We start from the raw sequence: 20,922 nt of genomic DNA, 5'->3' as shown, positions 1-20,922 counted from the left end.
CTTTGCATGGAAATGTTCTCGGGGATCATTGTCCTGGCAGAAAAAATTGTCCTGTTTTCTGTTTCTAGGGAGCATGGCACTAATAAAGCAATTTCACTGTGCAACTAAATATCTTCTCTTTGCCAGGAACAAAACAGAATATTTATTAATATAAATGGCAATATGTTCTGTACATCTGAGATTAGAATCTGACTCCTTCATGAACATTTTGAATGATCATGAATTTTTAATATAGCTACTTTATTTCCTTTATAATGTTTTCTTCGTGTGTGTGTGTGTGTGTGTGTGTGTGTGTAAATAGCTATTAGTTGGCAAGCTTCATACCATTTATTTTGCCTAATCTGAGGATTATGGTTCCTTTAAAAACATTTTTTTTGGATTTATATGCATATTTTTATCGGGGAATTTTGGTAAAGCTTCTAGAGAACATAAAGTGGTCAATCAGAGTTTAGAGAGATTTATACAGCAGAGAATGTAAGCTGTTACAAGTAGGGTTTTTTTAACCTCAGATAATTGAGCAGTCCTTCTTGAAGCTAAATTAGCCACATCTTGTACTTTGGATTCTTCATAGGTTATTGTGCCCTGTTGTATCTCGATGAAGTATTTTAGTATTCTTCCCCATTGTTGCATTTTACCTCCTATTGCAATTTACTCACTAGATTTCTCAAATCTGCTGTGCTTATTATCTAATTCAGTGTTGTACTTCTGTAGCCTTTGAATCCGTTGATTATTATGGTGTATGCAAGTAATTAACGGCCAATGGTACTAAGCTTCCTCATTATTCCCACATTCTCTATTAGTCCCCCCTTACTCATAAGCAGATGATCCAGATGCATTCTTCTCTGCTTGAATCTTCTATCTTACTTGTTAGCCTAAAGCAATCTTGTTCATTAAATCCTGCATAGCTATATATTAATATGAAGATATAGTGCTTTTTGCAGTGTAGGTGAACATGTAAATAAGTTAAGCAACAGACACATTAGTGTTATCTCCAAATTACACAGAACATTCAAAAGGTACCTCAGTCACTGCTGTGTGACCAAAAAGAAAAAAATAACAATCAGATTACAACTTCCAAAGTACCTTCAATTTAAAGCCCTCAAGATTGCTTACAAATATAATTCAAGCCTCCTGTGTGTGTGATTATTCCCAGTTTACAAATGGGGAAAAAAGGCACAGAGAGAAAGAGGGTATGCAGCTTGCCAGAGATCATATAACAATTTCACAGCAGAGCAGGAAATATATTCCTGGGGCCAGAGCCTCAGTTGGTAGAAAGTCAGTGGAGCTACGCTGACGTATAACAGATGAGGATCTGGCTCCAGATCTTCTGAATCACAGTCTTGTGATTCAAGAAGACAGAAAAAATTCAACCAAATTGCTGCATATGTAAAGCATTTCTTGAAAGCATGAAAAGAAATTAGACAATTAAAATAGCGATCTTAATTAATTAGTTAATTTTTACATAATAAAAAAGCAGTTACCCTGGTTTGTCTGAGTCTGGTTTCAGACTGTGGGCCAGATCTTCAGATGGTGTGAATCAACATAACTGAAGAATGGAGCTATACCAGTTTATACTAGCTCAGGATCTCACTCTCAGAGTTCTCATTTTAGCACCTGTGCTAGTCACCTAAAAGAGAAAAATTTTGATCAGTAATGCCAGAACATGAATGTGTGTATATGTATAACTGAAAAGCCATATGTGAATTGTGGGATAGTTTGTAACTTTGCACAAAGCCCTGAGTACAGAATCATAGAATATTAGGCTTGGAAGAGACCTCAGGAGGTCATCAAGTCTAATCCCCTGCTCAAAGTAGTTGTTACAAACTTCAGCTGGAGTCAGAAAATAAATCTAGTAAAGCAAAAATAGTCCTGTGCAGGCTTAATTCAACTATTAAAATGGTCTATTGAGGTTCAGAGTGCCTTCAGATTTAAGGAATGTTTTGATCTCTTCAATCCAAGTGGTATGTATCTATCTATGTTGACATTCCAGTTATGAGAATCATCTCACCAAGTTTTAGTTAAATCTAATAGATTATAGTCTCCATCATTTCTCCTATTTTTTCTTGTTTTTATCCCATATTCTGATAGTTGTTCATAGACACTTGAGTGCTAATTAATGCACAGTACTTATCTTATTCTTCAGTATCTGTTAAAAAAATCAAATAGTTTAAATCTTCTTTCTTGTTTTGAGTTTGTGTTTTGGGAATACATGAAAAATTTCTTCAGTTATGCAAAATCTTCCCTGTTCTTCTCATATACCTAGTTTAACACCTGTCTAACAAGCAATATACCACATCTGAATCCAATTTACAACCCATGTGAAGACCAGCTAATTCATTCAATCACCTCTCATCAAGAACTGTTCCTTAAATCCAAACACCACTTTTTATACTGTTAGTCTTTACTATCAGTCTCATACCTCTTTCACTTTTACTTAACACTGAATGTCTGAGAAGATAAGCTACATCAATTCAAAATTCAGTTCCTGAAATCATTCTATACTAAATATTCCTTCACAGGTGTCATTTATTCTCACATGGATTACAATCACTGGGAATTTTCTATAGTTCATGAGGATATCAAGCATTATTTTATAACATATTTTGTGCTGACATCCAGGAAAAGGCAGGCAATCCTGTTTTCATCTGGCCCAAAGATATCTTGTGGCATATTTCTCACGATGGACTCATTACTCAGGATTACTTGCTGCTTCTTTCTGTTTGATGGTTGACATGCAGTGCTTGTTGTTAACCATTTAGGGGCAGCTACTTACCTCCCGTGGGCTCTCATCATTGGAATTTTCTTCTTTCTTGTCAATTTGACTAGACATTGTGGATATCAGTGTGAGATGGCTGCCTGCGCATTTCTCTTTTGCTCTTCCTTTAGTTTCTAGTCTTTCTAGATGTTGTATTCTTCAGCCTTCCTTTATATCATGTCTCCATTCCATACAGGTTTTCAGTTTTTCATAACTCTCCTGATAATCATTTCATTTAATCTCTAACCATTTCAACTCTCTGTATATCTTTCAGTGATTTAGCTGCCATTTGAGTCCACCTTTGTCTCCAGAGTAAAAATATACTTGCACTTCATCTATAGCTCTCTTGATCTTTGTTCACAAACAAAAAAGGAACCTATGCCATGAAACTGTCTTAGATCTTTCAATAGTCATTCTTTATGGCAGTTTGCTATTACTGCAGGTAGTCTTTTGTTTGGAACCCATTAATATCAGGATACTCTCTTTTTGCTGATACAGACTAACACGGATACCACGCTGAAACATGAATTAACAATGAGGAGTCCTTGTGGCTGTTAATTCATGAACTCCCTGTTTCCAACTTGTAGTTGACCTCTTTTAATGTAATAGCCCAGATGGTTGCACTAGTTGGTACCCCAGTTTACCACACAGCACCTAATTTCTACTCAGATCAAAGTCATTTTAGCCATCATCCCAGCTGGCCTTTCGGAGTTTTACTTGTCCTTTTATAAATACTTGGGAAATCATTCAGCTGCTTTCCTCCGCATTTCTTTCCTTATTCACAAATTCAATACAATGATTTTGGTTCAGATCACAGTTCACACTTCCACAGTCACTCCCTTTAAAGAGACTCAGATGAACTCAAAAGTGTAGCATAATGAATGGTCTCAACATTTTTATTACAAATTCATTTTAAAAGGAAAACATTCTGTGTATGTAGTCTAGCTATGCCAATATTCACTAGTCACACTCATATCAAACTTGAGTTTTGGGTGGACTCTGTTGAACGCTTCCCTTCTCATCTGGCATCTCAAAGCCCAGCTTCATCACTTAAGAGACCACACTGTTTTTTATTCTTTTAAGATGCCTTCATGACTCTTTTATTTTCATCCTTTTTGTTTACATCGAAGGGCTTGTGCTTGGAGAACAATGGAAGCTGATTTATGCATGTAGGTGCAGGAGATGTATTTCTCATCCGTTCAGCTATTTTATTGGTTCACTTTACAATAAGGAAATTAACTTTTGATTTCTGTTACCAATCATGGAATTTCACAACATCCATATCTTATATTTCCTGAAATACTCACCTGCTTAAACACCACTTACATGCTGATATGACTGAGGTGTTAGGAAAAATCTTTGTATATCTCACAAGGCCTGAATACATTATTAATCATGGCTGAATACTAATTGAATGTGAAAAAAATTAAATTAATTTGGCTTTGAATATTTATGTTTTTAGTAGATATTGCTGTACAGGAAGTGGACTAGCATACTGTATGTGCATCATCTCTATGATACAACAAGGATAAACACTCAATTATAAGGCACTATTAAAATGTCTAAATATCTGTGCTATTTATTTCATATTCAGGAGGACTAGGCAGGAGAGAAGAGTGCCTAATACATATTATGACGACACTACCCATACTCCTGAAAGGTATTTTCATTTATATAGTAGAAATAGATAAGTTTCAGTAATATAACATTTTGTGAGCAGTGTACTGTAGAATTATGAATTGGCCAAGAATCATGATACTGAAATTTACAATGCATTTCATGGAGTATTGTTTAAATTTGGAGCAATCAGGCTTCATGGTTTGAAATGCTAAATGTTATTTTAGCACTACATGAACTACTTTCTGTATTTTAACTAAAAATGTTACCAGGAAACATGTTTATTGGTAGGGAGGAGCGGGGGAAAATACCAACAATTTAGGTGAGTTAGGTGGTTTCCCCCTTAATTACAATATGCCTCCCATAGCTAGGATTTTCAAGTAATTTTATTGTTAAAAGGGCAGTGTAGTTTTCTCAGTTGTATTATTTTAAGGCTCTGATCCAGCAAAGTGCTTAAGCATGTGCTTAACTTTAAGCATGCAAGTAGTTGCATTGATTTCGGTGTGATTAAGCACATGCTTGAGTTCTTTGCTGAATTGGAGACTAAGTCAGTATTGTCCCTCCTAAATTTTGGAGCGTATCTGAAAATTTGCACTATTCTGAGACTACATCTAGTCAGCTCAAAAGTGTGAGAAGAGTTGAGAGAATTGGTAACTCATTAGCCACAAGCAATTTATTTAGTCTACATTCAAACCTCATACACAAATACAATCATATTTATATCCCTTTTGTAAAATTTAGTTTCATATTTATACATTACAATTGTGTACAGTAAAAGACCTCTACAATATTTTAAAATAGAGGTTTGATGTTTTATTGAATATATTTATTAAAATATAATTAATACAAACAATTAATTTCCTAAAATCAAGATAGTCTTGATCATTTCATAAATAGCCACCATTACAACTTTATAATTAATACAGCACTGATTTAGTTTTAAATGCTGTTATTAATAAAAATAAAGACACAAAAAGGGTTGAATTTAACTCAGGTAGAAAAACTCTTGTTCTCTGAGTATCTGAGTACCAGGTGTTCCATCTCCTTTTTTCCCTGCTGAGTGACATCCACTCCTTACTTTGTTTTTACGATATGGTGTAGAACTTCAGCTAGATTTCTTTCAAGAAATGCCAGTTCTCTTCCTAAAATTATTATATTATAAATAATTAAAAATAAATGTAAGCATAATAATCATAATAATGCAAATTACTTATTAGGCAAGGTCATTGAGTTAGAATGGAATATGAGCCATTCCAAGGCCATGGAATCATGATGCAGACAACAGAAGTTTATTGTATTTTATTTATGTATTGCAATTTTTACCAAATGGTCTCATCCACTGCTCTGGATGCATCTACATCCAGTCCAAAATATCCCCAATAAAAAGAAAGCCAAAGATCAGACCAACTCAGTTGCACCAAATCCCTGTGATCAAGTCACAACTAGAACTTTGCCACACCCTAACCCATCATCTTACTCCTATCCCTAAGGAAAAGGCTGAAGGAACAAATGGGCATTTCAGTATGACCCGGAAGTAAACAAATTCTCAGTTTAGCAAACTGATATGAGAATCAGATTTCACAGTTGAGGACCCCTAACTGAAAATGCACCTCTCCCCTACCCCTAGCATTCTCCCAATTTAACTAAGATATTGAGTACCGAAGATGATCTCAATTGTCATGTTAAAATATGAAAAGAGATGGAATCTCAAAGGTAACCAAAGATCCAACCCAGTTAGGGATTTACAGATTAAAACCAGCAATTTTGAATTTCACCCAGAAATGGATTGAAAACCAGTGAAGATCACCAAGGATAACACACCTCCTCTGAGAAACACCCTTTAATGAATGGACCATCATGTTCTATGGTTTCAGAGCAGTCCTAAGAAGTAGCTTTCTGTAGCATGCATTGCAGTAATCCAAACCTGAGTTGACAAAATAGCAGACACAAATTTTGAACCTGAAACAAAAGTTTGCAACATGTTGGTCAAGCACACATGATCAGGAGCACTCTTGCATTCTGCTATATCCTGATAATCCAGAAGCTGGTGGGTCCTGTGTAAATTGCCCTCATTCAAGTCTTGGTCCTGGCCAGATACTACATAACCCCATCAACTGCTCGAGCCCAGTTCGATATGAAAAGGAGATGAACTGCTGAGTGACATCCACATAGTAAAGACGCAAGTAAAGCCCATACCACTTCATTGTCTTCCCGCAACTACCGAATACACACATTAATCAGGAAGGGTGACGGCAGAATTATGTGATACCCCACATGAGGTTGCTCCAGTACTATACCCTGAGACCTCAGAGGAAACAACTGTGTCACTCAAGAACTACTCCATCCATCCTTGTCATGGTTTGCAATAGTTTCAGCAAAAACCTTGTGTTCATCAGTATCAAAATCACTCAGAGGTTCAGCATGGACACTTGGTCTGGGATTTTCAATGGAGCCCAGAGAAGTTAGGTATCCAACTCTCTTTGACTTTCAAGGATCCCAGAGACTTAATTGAAAATCCCAGTCTTGGTTCTTGTTCACCATTTTCAGAGGATCATTGATCCATGAAACCACTGTAGTCTCAATGTTACATACCCAGGCCACTTGCAGGAGATCTGAGGACTCCATGTAGTACCCAAGTTGATTTGCATCACCATTTCTCTAACCCAGAGTTATATGAAGTGCACGTGTTTCCAGAGTTTTAGGGTAATGAATGATAAGAAGATTATCATGTGGTTTCTGGAAGAAGGACAGGTATTTAACTTAGAGGTTGTGACTCCATCTGCCCAAAATCTCTTTTTCCAATTCTGCTTCCGTTCAAACATAACCTTTCTGCAAACCACTTGATGTTGTTTTTGACTGATGTTGTTGATGTCATGTTACACATGTTTAAATCATTTAGCTCAGCTAGAGCAGTGCAGAGTAATAATGATTGTCATTTCATTGATTTTTCATTGTGGAGGCTGAATAGAATGCAACACCCCTCTCCCGCCTCCCTCAAAAACAAATAAAAAATCCCTCCAAAAAAAAAAATCTTCAATACATAACAGTAAACAGAATTTTAAAAATTGCTTTACTATTTAGAGGTGTTTTTAGGACATAGGTAAAAAAATGGTTTGGCTTACAGTATATGGCTTTTAAGTTTGACACTATCTCTCTATGGTCTAATCTTAAAAGTATTCCACACACACTCAAAGACAATGGAAGTATTGCATGCAAAAGCATTGAAGGATCAAGCCTTAAAGAAAGAAGTTAATAGTTAGGCAAACTTGCTGAAAATGATAGAATTCACTTACTGAAATATGTTGGGAATTAGATCTAAAATATACATAACTGTTGCCAGAAAGTGCCTGTTTTTCTTAATACCTCTTAGCAAAGAAGAGGAAATGCAAAAAACATATTGGAAGCAATTGAAAAAAATCTCTAGATTAGTGAGAAGCAAATATGACACATGAATTATAGTGTTTTTAATACTACCTATATTTATTTATAACACCTCTTTATTTTAACTGCATTGTAAAGGTGGTACAATGGTGCAAGTTCATGGGCAGATCATGTAGTCAATGGTTCAGCTGAAAACTATGGGTAAGTAAAGAGTGTAGTGATACTGAATATGTGTTCCTAATCTGCTTGTAGAGTTGACTAACTGTAGTAACCAATTTTATTTCTGATGTCATGTAAATCATCCTCCATTTCTTTCTCTATTGATCCCAGAAAAGGCATATTTGTTGGCTTGTCTCTTTCCAAGGTTTCCATTATGAGGACAGAAAAAACAGTGATGATGGCTGAACTACTTTATGTGAATCTTTTTAATATGTTGGGCTGTTCTTGAGAAAAAGGATTATGGTGGACGAAGGACACATACAATTTGGAACAAGATAAATTAAAGTCCAATATTGAATTTAGCTTAAAGAATTTGGACCTGATCCTACCAGCCCTTACTGCAGTGAGCAGCCCCATTGGGTACTTGTTGAGTGGGATCTTGGAGGATCAAGCACAGAGTGCGATGCATATAGTGGTCAGTTCTGAAGTCCTTACTCCCATTGATTTACTGGGAATTTTTCTATAGTGAGAGCTGGTTAAGGTCTTCATAAGTGGACCTGCAGTGTTTCTTTTCTTTTCTTTTCTTTTCTTTTCTTTTCTGTAAAACTCCTTATATTTATTTTAGGATAAATATGAATTAATTATGTAAAAATAATAACCACTCATCTGTCTCTGTCCTATAATATTTTAAATATCAAAAATATGTTTTAAATTACACAAAATAAAGCCTGTAAATATAAATGGATATTTGAAATGTAGTATGTATTGTGCCAATTTTTCAAATATAAAGTAGTGTAGAAAAAATTCCATAACCATTGAAAGAGTACAAAGTTATATTTTCATTTTGTTTCATTAGTAACATTATTTGGGTCTCTAGTATGGAAATGGTGTATTTACTCATTTTTCTATAGCAGCACAAAGTAAACATTTAACTTTGCAGAACTATTTAGTCAAATGTATGTTTGCCTGTATAAAACAGATGTGCAAGACTCAAGCTGTGCTGATCCAAATATTATAGACTGTACAAGTGTGAATGATTGACCCGGTATATTGAAAGAAATTGTAGATACATGATTACTTATTTTAATATCTTTAAGACTAAAGATTTTACTAAAATAGTAATTTGTATTTGCTCTGTGTGTTCCACTGTTAATGAGAAATTTTTTGTTAGCCATCTAGTCTGGCATCCTTGTATATCACAGGCCCCCAACACCGTCCACTCTGAGAATTATGACAAAAGTAAAAAAAAATAATCAGTGTTCCTGCTCTGCAGCTATGTTTGTAACAGACTTTTGGATGGGCCCCAGAGCAACATCACCCAATGTACTTTCAGCTCTCTTTTTTTTCTGTGCACTCACCTGCCTGCTGACTCTTCAATTTCAGTTTTACTGGTAATGGGGAACATCCTCTTGCAGAGCCTGGGGTAGAGCATGTATGTGAGATCCCCCTGGAACAGTGCATGAGTACCATGCAGATGATGCTTTCAAATGCACAAAGTAAACAAGCTGAAATGAGAGAGAAAAATGGAATGCTTTCTATTATCTTTTTCTGTTCTAGATATATAAGATATTCCTTGTGACAGTATTAGGTACAAAATGTTCCACTGATTGTTTTCCAATTTGGCAGTTTCCCTTCAAGACAAGCTTCCATCAGCACATCTGTAATTAAATCAGCAGTTGTAGTATAAAAATATATTTGTATTGGAAATTGACATACCAGGTCCTAGCTCTTTCTTGTTTTTCTTAACTCCATATTATAAAAAATATTAATTTGGTCAATTTAAACTAAAGCTATGTAGTGCAAAAAAAAAAAAGTTGTAGGTCTAAGTTGTTTTGTTGCACTAGAAACTTAAAATGCCTTTATTATTTATCTGATATTTCTTAGGCTAGGCTCATAATAGAGGTTAATATGGTAGGCAGAGAGGAAAAAATAACCACAGTTTATAATTCAAGAAACAATTTGTGTTGGTACTCTGTGTACCAATTTACATTAAGATCAGCACGGCTGTTACAAAAAAGCAAAAGTTGGTTTGGGACATATATGGTTCAATTTGACATTTAAGCAGACCATAAAGAATATTTTGAATATTTTAAAAATTCTTAATAATTATGCAAACTTTTCAAAAAATGAAACAAATTCCATTATTATCAGAGGAATTAAACAAGGGATTTTGGACTTTGACTCAAATCCTGACCTTTTTTAAAGTCAGTGGCAAACCTCCCATTGACGTCAATGGGGCCAAATTTTCACCCTGCAAGTGGTCCCATTGAGATATGGCAGTATGGTCTGGTGCATAAAGTTAAGCAGATGCATAAACCTTTCCAGAATTAGAGCTTTTGTGTGGACTCTTACAATTATAGTTAAAGATCTGCCGGGGTATCAGTCAGCAAATTACTACCAAAAATAAAGGAAAATTAAATCAGAAATTGTGTTATTAATAGCATCTAAGATTTAAAACAAAATCCCAGAAGCAAGGAAATTCAGAGCAGAGGTTGAACCTTTGTCACTAACTACTTGTGGGCTGAATTATATGTCATGTGTTTATCCAAACGTAGTGTTCAACCCTGAAATGTTCTGTGCACGCAAACCCAGTCCAGCAAAACACTCAGGTTTAATTCTGAGCCTGAGAACAGTCCCATTGACATCAGTGGTAATATTCATGTAGTTAAGTGTTTTGCTGGATTGGACTAGAATGTTCAGCACCTTTAAGGAATGAGCCCTTATTGGACGTTATTTCTGTTTGTATTGCCTGATATATCCATTAGTTCTCATTCATTAAATGACATGTTCAGTAGGGAATTTTGAAAATTGCTACCATGCATATACATCTTTCCATTTTAAGGTGCCATTTTTATTAAATATTTCAGAGCTTTTCAGTGAGAGGGTGAATTTACATATACACTGAATTACCTAGGGGAAAATAACATTTTAAACATATAAGACTTAGTTCTGGATTTGCATGCTTGAATAGTTTTAGTATTTCCATTAACATTGGTGTGATTATTTATTTAAGAGGTATAGTATACTCCGTTGTAGGGAATGGGCTATGCAAGAGGAGAAGGCAGCAGAAGAGAAGCAAGATTAGAGGGTGAGATTCAGAAGTGGTTGTTGAGATACAAAGCAGTGCTGAAAGGCAGCTGTGATCCTGTAGGTGATGGGAGGAGGGAGAAGAGGTCCCATGAGTACAAGAAACCTGGGGTGATTTTTTCTACAATTAATGGATTCAAAATTATAAGAAAAGATGTTTACATTTGTTCACATTCATAGTGAAAGAATACCTTGCATAAATGTCTGACTGCTCAAATTGGTTTTTCAAAGATTTTTTTGTATTAAAATTTAAAATTAAGGAGCCATACCAAAATAAAAATAAGTCAAACCATGCCATTGTATGCATGTGAGATTGGTATGCTTATTTTTTGAAAAATAATCTTAGGTCTTGTCCACACAGAGACGTAGTGCATGGGAAGACGGGGTGTAAATCTACTGTGCAATAGCCTGCTGAGTACCAACTGGCCCTGTGGACCCCGCTACTGTGCACTAAAAGTTCTGTAGTGCACTCTGACGTCTGCTGTTTGAAACAGCAGTAAGTCAAAGTGTCTAGGTCTTGTCTTCACTGCAACAGTTAGCTTGAGTTAGTACACTGAGGTTACTGCCTTCAAGGTACCATAGCTTGAATGAGAGGGACCACACTTCAAAACAGCACTGGAGTTACACAGTGATTTGATTAGCAGCACGCTGATTGGATTAGAAGAATGATTGGATTAGCTGCTGCTGAGTTGCTGTAACTTGAGCTGTTGCATCCTCACCGCATTAGTAGCTGGAGCATCAGCATCACTCAGGTCTCAACCTACCCACTCCTGACCAGTCAGCTAGCTCAAGGCCAAAGCACCACTTAACTCAAGCTAGAGATTTTTGTGTGGACAGGAGTCAAATTAGGGGTAAAACTCCAGTTATAACTCAAGCTAACTGTGCTATGAAGACACACCCTCAGTGCACAGTATCAGGGTCCATATGGCCAGTTAGTGAACAGCAGGCTAGTGTGCGCAGATTTATACCCAGCTTGCTGTGCATCAAGACCCTTGCTGTGGACAAGCCCTTAAAGTCTAAAAGTGGAAAGTGGGATCCTTTAAATTAAGCTAACAATGTCATCACCTCATGGTGCTGTGTCTGCTTTCATTTAAAGTAGTATTAAATATGATCTGTGACAACTGGAGATTTATTTAGAAAGATTTATTAATAATTAGAAAGTCCTGAATCCCCTTTCTGAACAGTACACACACTACTTGTACTAAATCTTGGAAGATAGTGAGATTTTTTTGAAATATTTAAACTGAGATATAAAGTAAGAAAAAGCTATTCAGGTAACTTTTAGAAGTATTTTAAAAATGTATTAGTTATTTTTTCTCTTTTCTTCCGAGACCTATGTTGTTGAACTCATGATATTATTAAGAACTGGGTAAAGCCTTGCGATGGGTTAAAACTTCATCAAACTGATGTGTGAATGTGCCCTTCATTTAAGGTAGTTGTAAGAGATATTTAAGGGGCACACCTAAAACAAGACTAAATAGTGTGTGCTTGGAAACTAGCACCATGTGTGTGGGAGATTCCACTTGGTATTGTGATCAAGTGTGTGGATGTGTGTGAGGGAAAGCTGAAAACAGATGAGACTAGAGAAAGAGGAAGAGTCAAAAAGCAAGCAAGTCCAGCAGGAGCCTGTGAGCACAGGGTGACCCTGGGAAAAGTTAGAGAGAGAGATTCTCAGCATGTTGGCTAAAGAGACTTGGGGCTGTAAGCTAAGAAACTGCTCCTCTTTCTTTTGATTCCTCCTTCATATGTTGAAGCAGGACTTTGTATATTCCTTGTAAATAAACAAAATTGCATCAAAGAATACCAGTCTCCATCAATTTCTGCTTCCAAATAGAATGTCCCCAGGGGCCTGAAATTTTACTAGCCGCTCAGGTCAAATATGGACAACAGTATTAAGTGAATTTATAGGAAGAAAAGATAGGAAAAAATGGACCAAATCAGTTTTTAAAAACTTCCTAAAATATTTCTGTAATAGTATTTCTAATATGAACAGATGACATGAGACCATGGTGTGGCATAAAGGTTTTATTGGCATGACTAGTGTAATTCACTCATGGCATTGTTCATATGTAATGCACCCATCCCAAACTGATGTCAATGAAGAGTCAGATAATGTGTAGTTCCACTGAAAATCTTTATACTATATCATCACTTATTCTCTATATAGTTATCACACAGATACCATAGTATATGACATTAATATATGATTGACTATTCACGTACATTACTTTATTTATATTTTATTTACTAGAGTTGATGCAAGCATTGAATTCTTTTCTGCACTAAGTATTATTCGAGAACATATTTTTATATTATGTTAAGCTTCTTCATAGGTATTTGATTTTGATCCTCGTAAAAATGAAATTACCCTGCAGCTGCTAACTAGTTATTTCTCTATCTCTGTGTGGTTACAATGAACTGCTTCTTCACATCTTCACACACTTCCTATTACAATATTCATGACTCAATGGTTATTACTAGAAATCTCACTTTTTGCAGACATGCTTATTTATGTTATGCTAACAGCGGATCTTGTGTCTGTGACTAAACAGCAAAGTTCCTATAGGTAGTAGAAGAACAGCATGTCCAAGGATTGAAATCCAGCAACCTTCCACGGACACTGACAGGTATCCCATTGGATAGTAGCTGGCCTATTCTTGAAGTAGTGACTATTAGATATTGTACCTTTTGTATTTCTCTTGTTATTTGCTAAGTGTTTCTAGAAGTAGTGAAAGCCTGATATGATCACAAAAGTTGCATTAAAAACCCTTGCATAGTGTACATTTATATTTCTGTTTCTTCAGTTCTTTGTTATGAGGACATATTAACTACTTTTGAAATTTTAACAAACTGTGATTTTAACTGGCCTGCTGCTGTAATCTACTGTTTATGTATTGTGCACAGTAAAATGAATATTGCACATGGGATGGCAGCTAAAATATGGGAAGAACATCCAATTGTTTTGGGAAGTAGTGAGATGCTTGTGTGCTTGCACTGACAGCTTTTATGATTATTCACTATTGTTTGCCTCCTAAAAGTCTTTCTGTATGAATGCACTTAGATAAACTACTATTTATTCATTTGATGAAAAATCTCCTTTTTACTTGTTAAAAAAAGTAATATTAATTTTTGAATAATTAAAAATGAGAAATGCTCACTTTGTGCGTCGAAAAAATTATTAACTTTGGACATTCCCAGAATATGAGCATGAACCAATGCACATAAAGAAAAGGAGTACTTGTGGCACCTTAGAGACTAACCAATTTATTTGAGCATGAGCTTTCGTGAGCTACAGCTCACTCAGATGAAGTGAGCTGTAGCTCACGAAAGCTCATGCTCAAATAAATTGGTTAGTCTCTAAGGTGCCACAAGTACTCCTTTTCTTTTTGCGAATACAGACTAACACGGCTGTTCCTCTGAAACAATGCACATAAGTTAGTACTTAACTCAAGGCTTATAGCCCCTCAGGTTAGATGGTAGTGAACAGAAATTACAATTATTACTGTATACTAGAGGTGACTTTCTTTATAACATCTTGGTAATTCTAAATTTTGGCCTTTTAAAATGTTTATTTTAAATGTAGAATAGCCAGAGTGCTGTTCTACATGGTGGCTTACAAAAAACTGAAACTTTGTCAGTGTGATCGATATGCTTGGTTAAGATGTAGACACCTACTGATCCATTCTTCCGTCAGTGCGTGGGAGAATTATGTGCGCAAATCTCCCACACACTGATAAGAGAATAGACCACCTAAAGTGAATGTTCTTTGCCAGTAGATATAGAAGGATGGTGAAGTAGGTAGTACTAAAGGAGAAGTGGGAGGCCATACTGACATTTCATTAGATTTAAAAATGAAAACCTTTGCACAAAGGCTGTTGGTAATGCAAAGGCGTTTCAAAACACTTTAAGTAATGCTGTGGGTGTTGGATAGCTTTAACTTTGACTATCTATTTTTCCCCTTTAAAATGGCCTTCAGTAGTTCATATGCAATAAGTTATATTCATATTGGATGGGATTTTCAAAAGCACCTTAGTGACTCAGGCACTCGTGTCCTACTGAAAGTCAATTGACAGTAGGATGTATGCCCCTTAGTCACTTAGGGGTTTTACAAATGTCATCCATCCACTGTTATGGCCAGATTGTGACCAATACAGCCACGTATTATAGGTGATGTGAAGCTGCATTTCTGCAGCTGGTTCTTTGATTGGCATGGCATCTCTTCTGCAGATTACAGTATGTGCACCCCGTCTGAAGAGGGTGCAAGGACCAAGCCCTGCCTGACCCCAGATAGCAAACCAAACTCCTACAGTGTGCAGAGACTGCCTCTCTTACAGAGATGAGCACAGGAAAGCAGCACTAGTCCTACAAGAATTTTCGCATTCCTTTAGTATAAGAACTTCTGTTGTGCTTGACCCCTCTGTGGAAGGCAGAAGGAAGAGAGAAAGATGTTCCTTGTGCCAACTCCTTCTCTTTCCCACCTGCACAAGGACTAAGCACAGTCTGGCTTTAGTCATGCACTGTTTTTAGAATTCAGGTCTCGGGGTGAATTGCTTTCTTCAGAATTTATTTCTGTAACCAGAGAAAGCTTGTTTCTTCACCACCATGTGGATGCTTGACTCCCTTACTCATCATTTGTAGCACTGAGACCCTTCTTTAAATGGTTATCTAAGCTAAGCAACATCTATCACAAAGCTAAGGTTACACTTCTTTGTTTATCCACAATGTTAAAGAAGCGAGACAGTGGATGTTTTGGCTGATCAAGCTTCCCATTCAGAAACAGAATTGATAGAGCCAGAAGAAGACATGAGGTAATCTTTGTGGTTTTGTGCCAGGCTAGTTTTACTTCTCCCCTGATTGTCAGTGCCTTTAGTTTATAATTACCATTGTGTGTCTCATTGTGGTGTGTTTGTTTGTTAGGAGCTTTAGAAGTAGGGTAATGGTGGCTGGCATTATTCTAGACCTGTCTGGGGGAATTTCATTTTGTTTTCTACGAATCCAATTACTACCTCCTGGAAGGCGTGAACAGACATTCATTTTAATGACTCTTTTATCAAAGCACTCAGCAAAGTTAGCAGCCCTAGAGAAAACTTTGTTCTGTCTCAGTACAGTCTTTTATAAAAATAATGCAGTTAATAACGTAAGACTCTTCATAATGAGGCTGCCTGCAGTGTCTCTCTCTGTTTAAAATATTAATTAAAACTTGACTTTTTGTTACATTTAATCACCATCCAGTCACTCTTCTTATTAACCAACCAACCAACCAACCAACCAACAAACCAACCACACACTCTTATTAACCAACTTCATTGTAAAATACAGGACTTAGCTATAGGAAAAGCCTTAAAAGGTACTATTAGGTTAAGAGTTTGTAATTCTGTGGAGATTCCATTAACTCCATTGGAGGTGTGAGGTACAAATTATTACAGAATCAGCCCAACTAATATGTACAACTTAGTTTTAAAATTTAAAATGGATGTGTATATTTAAGGAAGTTGCTAGCCAACTTTCCCCCTTTGTATTTCTGTTTGCAAGCAAAAGGATCAGACTATGACCTGAGATAGAAAAGTAACGCAGAAATCCAATAATTATTTCAGAACAAATGAAGCTGAACCCCACAAATTATTTTGTACTATATCTTAATTTAGTCAGTTGTTTTGGAACCTCTTATTTTCCTCTGCCCATCTTTTTCCTTTCACATCTCAGTGTTTTCCCCTTTCTGTCATTACACTGGCACCATACATTAGATCAAGAAAACAAGAAGCTAACTTTTATCAGAGACAAATCTTGTGTTCCCCTGTGGGTCATCTGAATGTGTACTGTGCTAGTGGTACTAGAGGTCTCTATTAACCAGAACATCGAGTACTCTAACTGTATGAGCCATTCTTAATGCATGGCGTATTATATATTGTCCTTTGTTTCTAAAGTTGAATCTTATAGCTGACGTCAACGTACTGTAATTAGATCAGATATAGCTTGTAAATATTTACTATGGACCTTATCCTGCAAACCCTTGTTCATATGAGTAGTGCTAATGAAGTTAATGTAATTGGTAAGAACTACTTATATGAGTGAGAATGCAGAACCAGACAACTTATTAACACCAACTAGGTTTAATATTCTCTAATCAAATTGATTTTTCCTTCAATGTTTGGTGTATTGATGTAGTTGGTTAACAAAATGGTTTTACTGAGAAATTGCTTGGAAACAGATTATAGCATGGGAAGTCATTATTGAGACACGGAAAACATTTTAGCCTATTTATCCAGAGTTTTGCATAAGAGACTGCATACATCTATAAATACTGTATGTTATCAAGAAGCGAACTCAGAAAAGTTACCAAAATGTATTTAACAATGATTTTTCTCCAAATCAATACCAAGCAGCATATTTTATAACTAACAGAACAGTTAAAGGTCAACTGAGCTGCTTTTTGACTAACATTACAGGAATTGTGAAGCAGCAGATAGACAGCCATATCAAAGATCCAGATCAACAGAACAGCGTCCTGTGCTAGAGCGGACCAACTCCCGCTCCCGATCCACAGAGCGTCCTGACTCAAACCTCATGAGGTCGATGCCTTCATTAATGACTGGAAGATCTGCCCCTCCTTCACCTGCCTTATCGAGGTGAAACAGACAAATCAATCAGACTAATTACTTTTGCCCCACCAACTCACATTTTATTTTCCCAGTAGCTAATTGGTATCGCCTTCCATCTTTGGCTGATCACTAGTAGCAGTAGATACTAACCCTGTCAGTGCCAACACACTATTTATATTCTATTGTGGATATAATGGTGTGGCTGCCATTGTAATTTGTTTACTAACGTATTTAACTACATTTGTTTTGTGATTTCTCATTTATCAGGAATCCTGGGAGATTTCCCACATAAAGCACCTCATAACTATCATGTTCTTCTCTTACAGAATGAGAATTTTTTGTGTGTTCATCAGACATCGCTTATGGAACAACCATCATAACATCAAATGAAACTATTTTTTTTAAAAAAAAGTTTCTTTAAATGGATTGTACTAACGTTGTGTATTAACCACTGTTTTCTCTGACTACATTTTACTGTGCCATAGTCTGTATAGTTCCTGTTAAAGTACATTATATTACTACTGATGCAGAATTTTACCAATTTATGTAAACTCCCTTTAGTGCAACTACAGTAAAGAAGGTATGAGTATATGTGGAGCCAATTTGGCCGAGTAGGAAGGTGAATGAAACATCACCTTATTTTAGGATTGTAGAATATATTTCTTGGCTTTCCGATAGTGAAAGCTAATTATATCAAGAATCAATTCCTGATGTCATTTCTCACTATTTTACTTCATTTTTACTTAGTCAGAAAAGCTTAACTGAATATAAATGGAGTAAGGATCTTAGCATGTAGCCCCTAGATGGTTTTGTATGTATGCGTGTATTTAATAAAAGAGCACACACACATACATGAATACATACACACAGAAAATATGTGGAGTCAGCTATGCAAACATATTACATGTCAATACTTAGCCTTATTTTGGCTTTTTTCTTTAGCTAGAGTTTTCTCTGTTTAATTGTTAACTAGTCCTTCTGTGAAAAAAGACAGCAGTACCACTACAGTACCTCAAGGCTTCTAAACGCACCAAAATTTTCTTAGTCATTGTGTTAGCTCTGTAGGTATCGAAGGATGAATGTGACTTTTAAAGGGCATGTTTTGTTTTGATGTGTGTTCTGTAGGTCACATCCTCGAACTGGGTCTGTCCAAACAAGCCCATCAAGTACTCCAGTAGCAGGACGAAGGGGCAGGCAGTTACCACAGCTCCCACCAAAGGGGACATTGGAAAGAAGTAAGTGTTATTTTTTATGTGACTTCAGAATTGTTTGTGGATTGCTAAAATGAAGGAGGTTATTATTTATTAATAATGGTTATTATTTATTCCTTGAAATTAGAACCTAAAGGTCTTGAGTTTTTCCTGTGTCAAACCAGTATTTGCCAATAGTTTTGTGTTTTGTACCATCCGCCATTTCTTTCAAAATCTGACTAACATCTACTGCCACTTGAATTAAACTAATCTATATCATCAAAACAATTCAATAAACAGAGACCAAAGTGCACTATGCATTGACTCAATTCTGTTCCCATTGAAGTCGATGGGCATTTTGCACTGACTTCAACAGGAGCAGAAGGTCCTGTATCAGTTGCTTAGCATTTTATTGATAAAACTATGGTGTAATGAATGTGTTTCATAAAATGTCCAATTCTGAAAGGTTCAGAGTGCCCACTGTCTTCCCTGGGTGTTGAGAATGTAGCATCCTTTTTAGGATCAGGATCAATGTGTGGTAGAATAGTAGCACAAAGCTCCTATGCTAACAACAATAAAGGAAAAAATCTCACAAGTACAAAGGATGATTAGCTCATGCATACGTATAGATATCACTCTTGACACAGAAGTAACAAGAAAAAAGGGCATCGTCTTTAACAACAAAAATAAATACCAGCAAGATGCTTGGTGATGCATATTTTATGGATACTGTCAATACTGTTCCTTTGAATGCCTCATGAAAGCGTTGTTCAGTAGACAAGACATTTTCAGGAAACTTCAAAATCATAGGAATAAAACTACATTTTTGGTATCAAATATATTTTCAGCTTTTCTGTTGATAGTATATAAACAAGCTTTGCAAAATCACTCTAAATGCCCATGTGCTCTCTTTTTTTTTCCTTTATGAAGATGTATGTTATACCTTTTGTAAAAGTGCTGTTGTTTTTAAACCCTATTCTTTGGTTCCCTTTTTTGTTTTATTTTTATTCTCCCTAGACAATGGAGACAAGGAGATAGAACCTTATGAAGGTCTGTACATAAAGGAGGGTTTGTTTTCTGCTTGAAAGTCTTTTTGGGAGGCTGTATAAGCAAAAATAAACCCAAATGCAATTGATGTTACTTAATTGCATAGACTTTTATTAGGTCAGTGGAAGAATTTTTGCGATAATTATTCACTCATGTATTTTTCCCCATTTGTAGTTCATAAATTGTACAGTGGTCAGCCCTAAAAATGTAGAATTTTTGTTTAGATAACTACCTAAATATGGCCCCAATTGAGCAAAGTAATTAAGCATTTGCCGAACTTTAAGCACATAAGTAGTTACATTGCATTAAATGAGACCACTTCATGTGCTTAAAGTTAGACACATGCTTTAGTACCTTACAGAATTAGACTGTATATAATTCCATAGATATATGATTCCTCAGACTGTATATTTCCTAGAAATATTTAGGCCCTGATCCTGCACAAACTTTCATGAGTTGTCCTACTGAAGTCAGTTGGACTATCATGTGCGTGAAGTTAAACACATGTATTACTGTTTGCAGCATCAAGACCTTAGGTGTGTATTTAAATTTAAGCACTACAGTAGTACCATTAATTTCAACTGGGCTTCTCAGCATGCTTAATGTTAAGCCTGTACATACATCTTTATGGGATTGGAGCATTAGTGTTCACTACAAGTACACATGTAACATTATTTTGTTGTCTAAAGCAATTACTGGATTTTAAGTCACACCCATTGGACCAAGAAGTAAAAATTCCCTGAATCAAGGTAGACTTAAAACAAAAAGCGGTAAGATTTTTCCTAAAAATTAATCTCCCCACAGAAATGAAAAATATTTCAATGCCAGTTTTGATACTCAATTTGCTTCATGGCAAATCAGAAGATATCAATTGCAGTCCTTTTTTACGTCACTGAGGATCTATACGTATCTGTTTCAACAGACTTTTTATTTAGTGTTTATGGTATTTATTTCAGTTTTGGAATCACACTCTCCAGATCATTACCCTAGTGTGTACTTTTCTGCAGTGTCTTTTGCGTTGTGAAAATGTTTATATCACAGTTAAATATAGTCTAGCTATGCCAGGAAATAATATACTAACATGACT

The 20,922-nt window shown here is 35.9% G+C and overlaps 1 protein-coding gene across 50 annotated transcripts in view; it reads left to right on the top strand.

Moving 5' to 3' along the window:
* Positions 1-20,922, top strand: part of RIMS2 (regulating synaptic membrane exocytosis 2) — a 737,322-nt gene that overhangs the window by 528,705 nt on the left and 187,695 nt on the right. For 27 of the 50 annotated variants that reach the window (XM_075125014.1, XM_075124984.1, XM_075124982.1 and 24 more), the window contains 4 exons: positions 4,350-4,415; positions 7,892-7,954; positions 17,446-17,625; positions 18,724-18,833. In XM_075125014.1, the coding sequence (XP_074981115.1) occupies positions 4,350-4,415; positions 7,892-7,954; positions 17,446-17,625; positions 18,724-18,833 (419 nt within the window). Of the gene's footprint in view, positions 1-4,349; positions 4,416-7,891; positions 7,955-17,445; positions 17,626-18,723; positions 18,834-19,805; positions 19,839-20,922 lie in introns of all 50 variants that reach the window. The other 23 variants (XM_075124992.1, XM_075124991.1, XM_075124996.1 and 20 more) reach the window with 5 other exon arrangements.

The sequence above is a fragment of the Caretta caretta genome, chromosome 2 (genome assembly GCF_965140235.1).
Source record: "Caretta caretta isolate rCarCar2 chromosome 2, rCarCar1.hap1, whole genome shotgun sequence".
Classification (NCBI taxonomy): domain Eukaryota; kingdom Metazoa; phylum Chordata; order Testudines; family Cheloniidae; genus Caretta; species Caretta caretta.
This window is presented reverse-complemented; position numbering and strand designations above follow the sequence as displayed.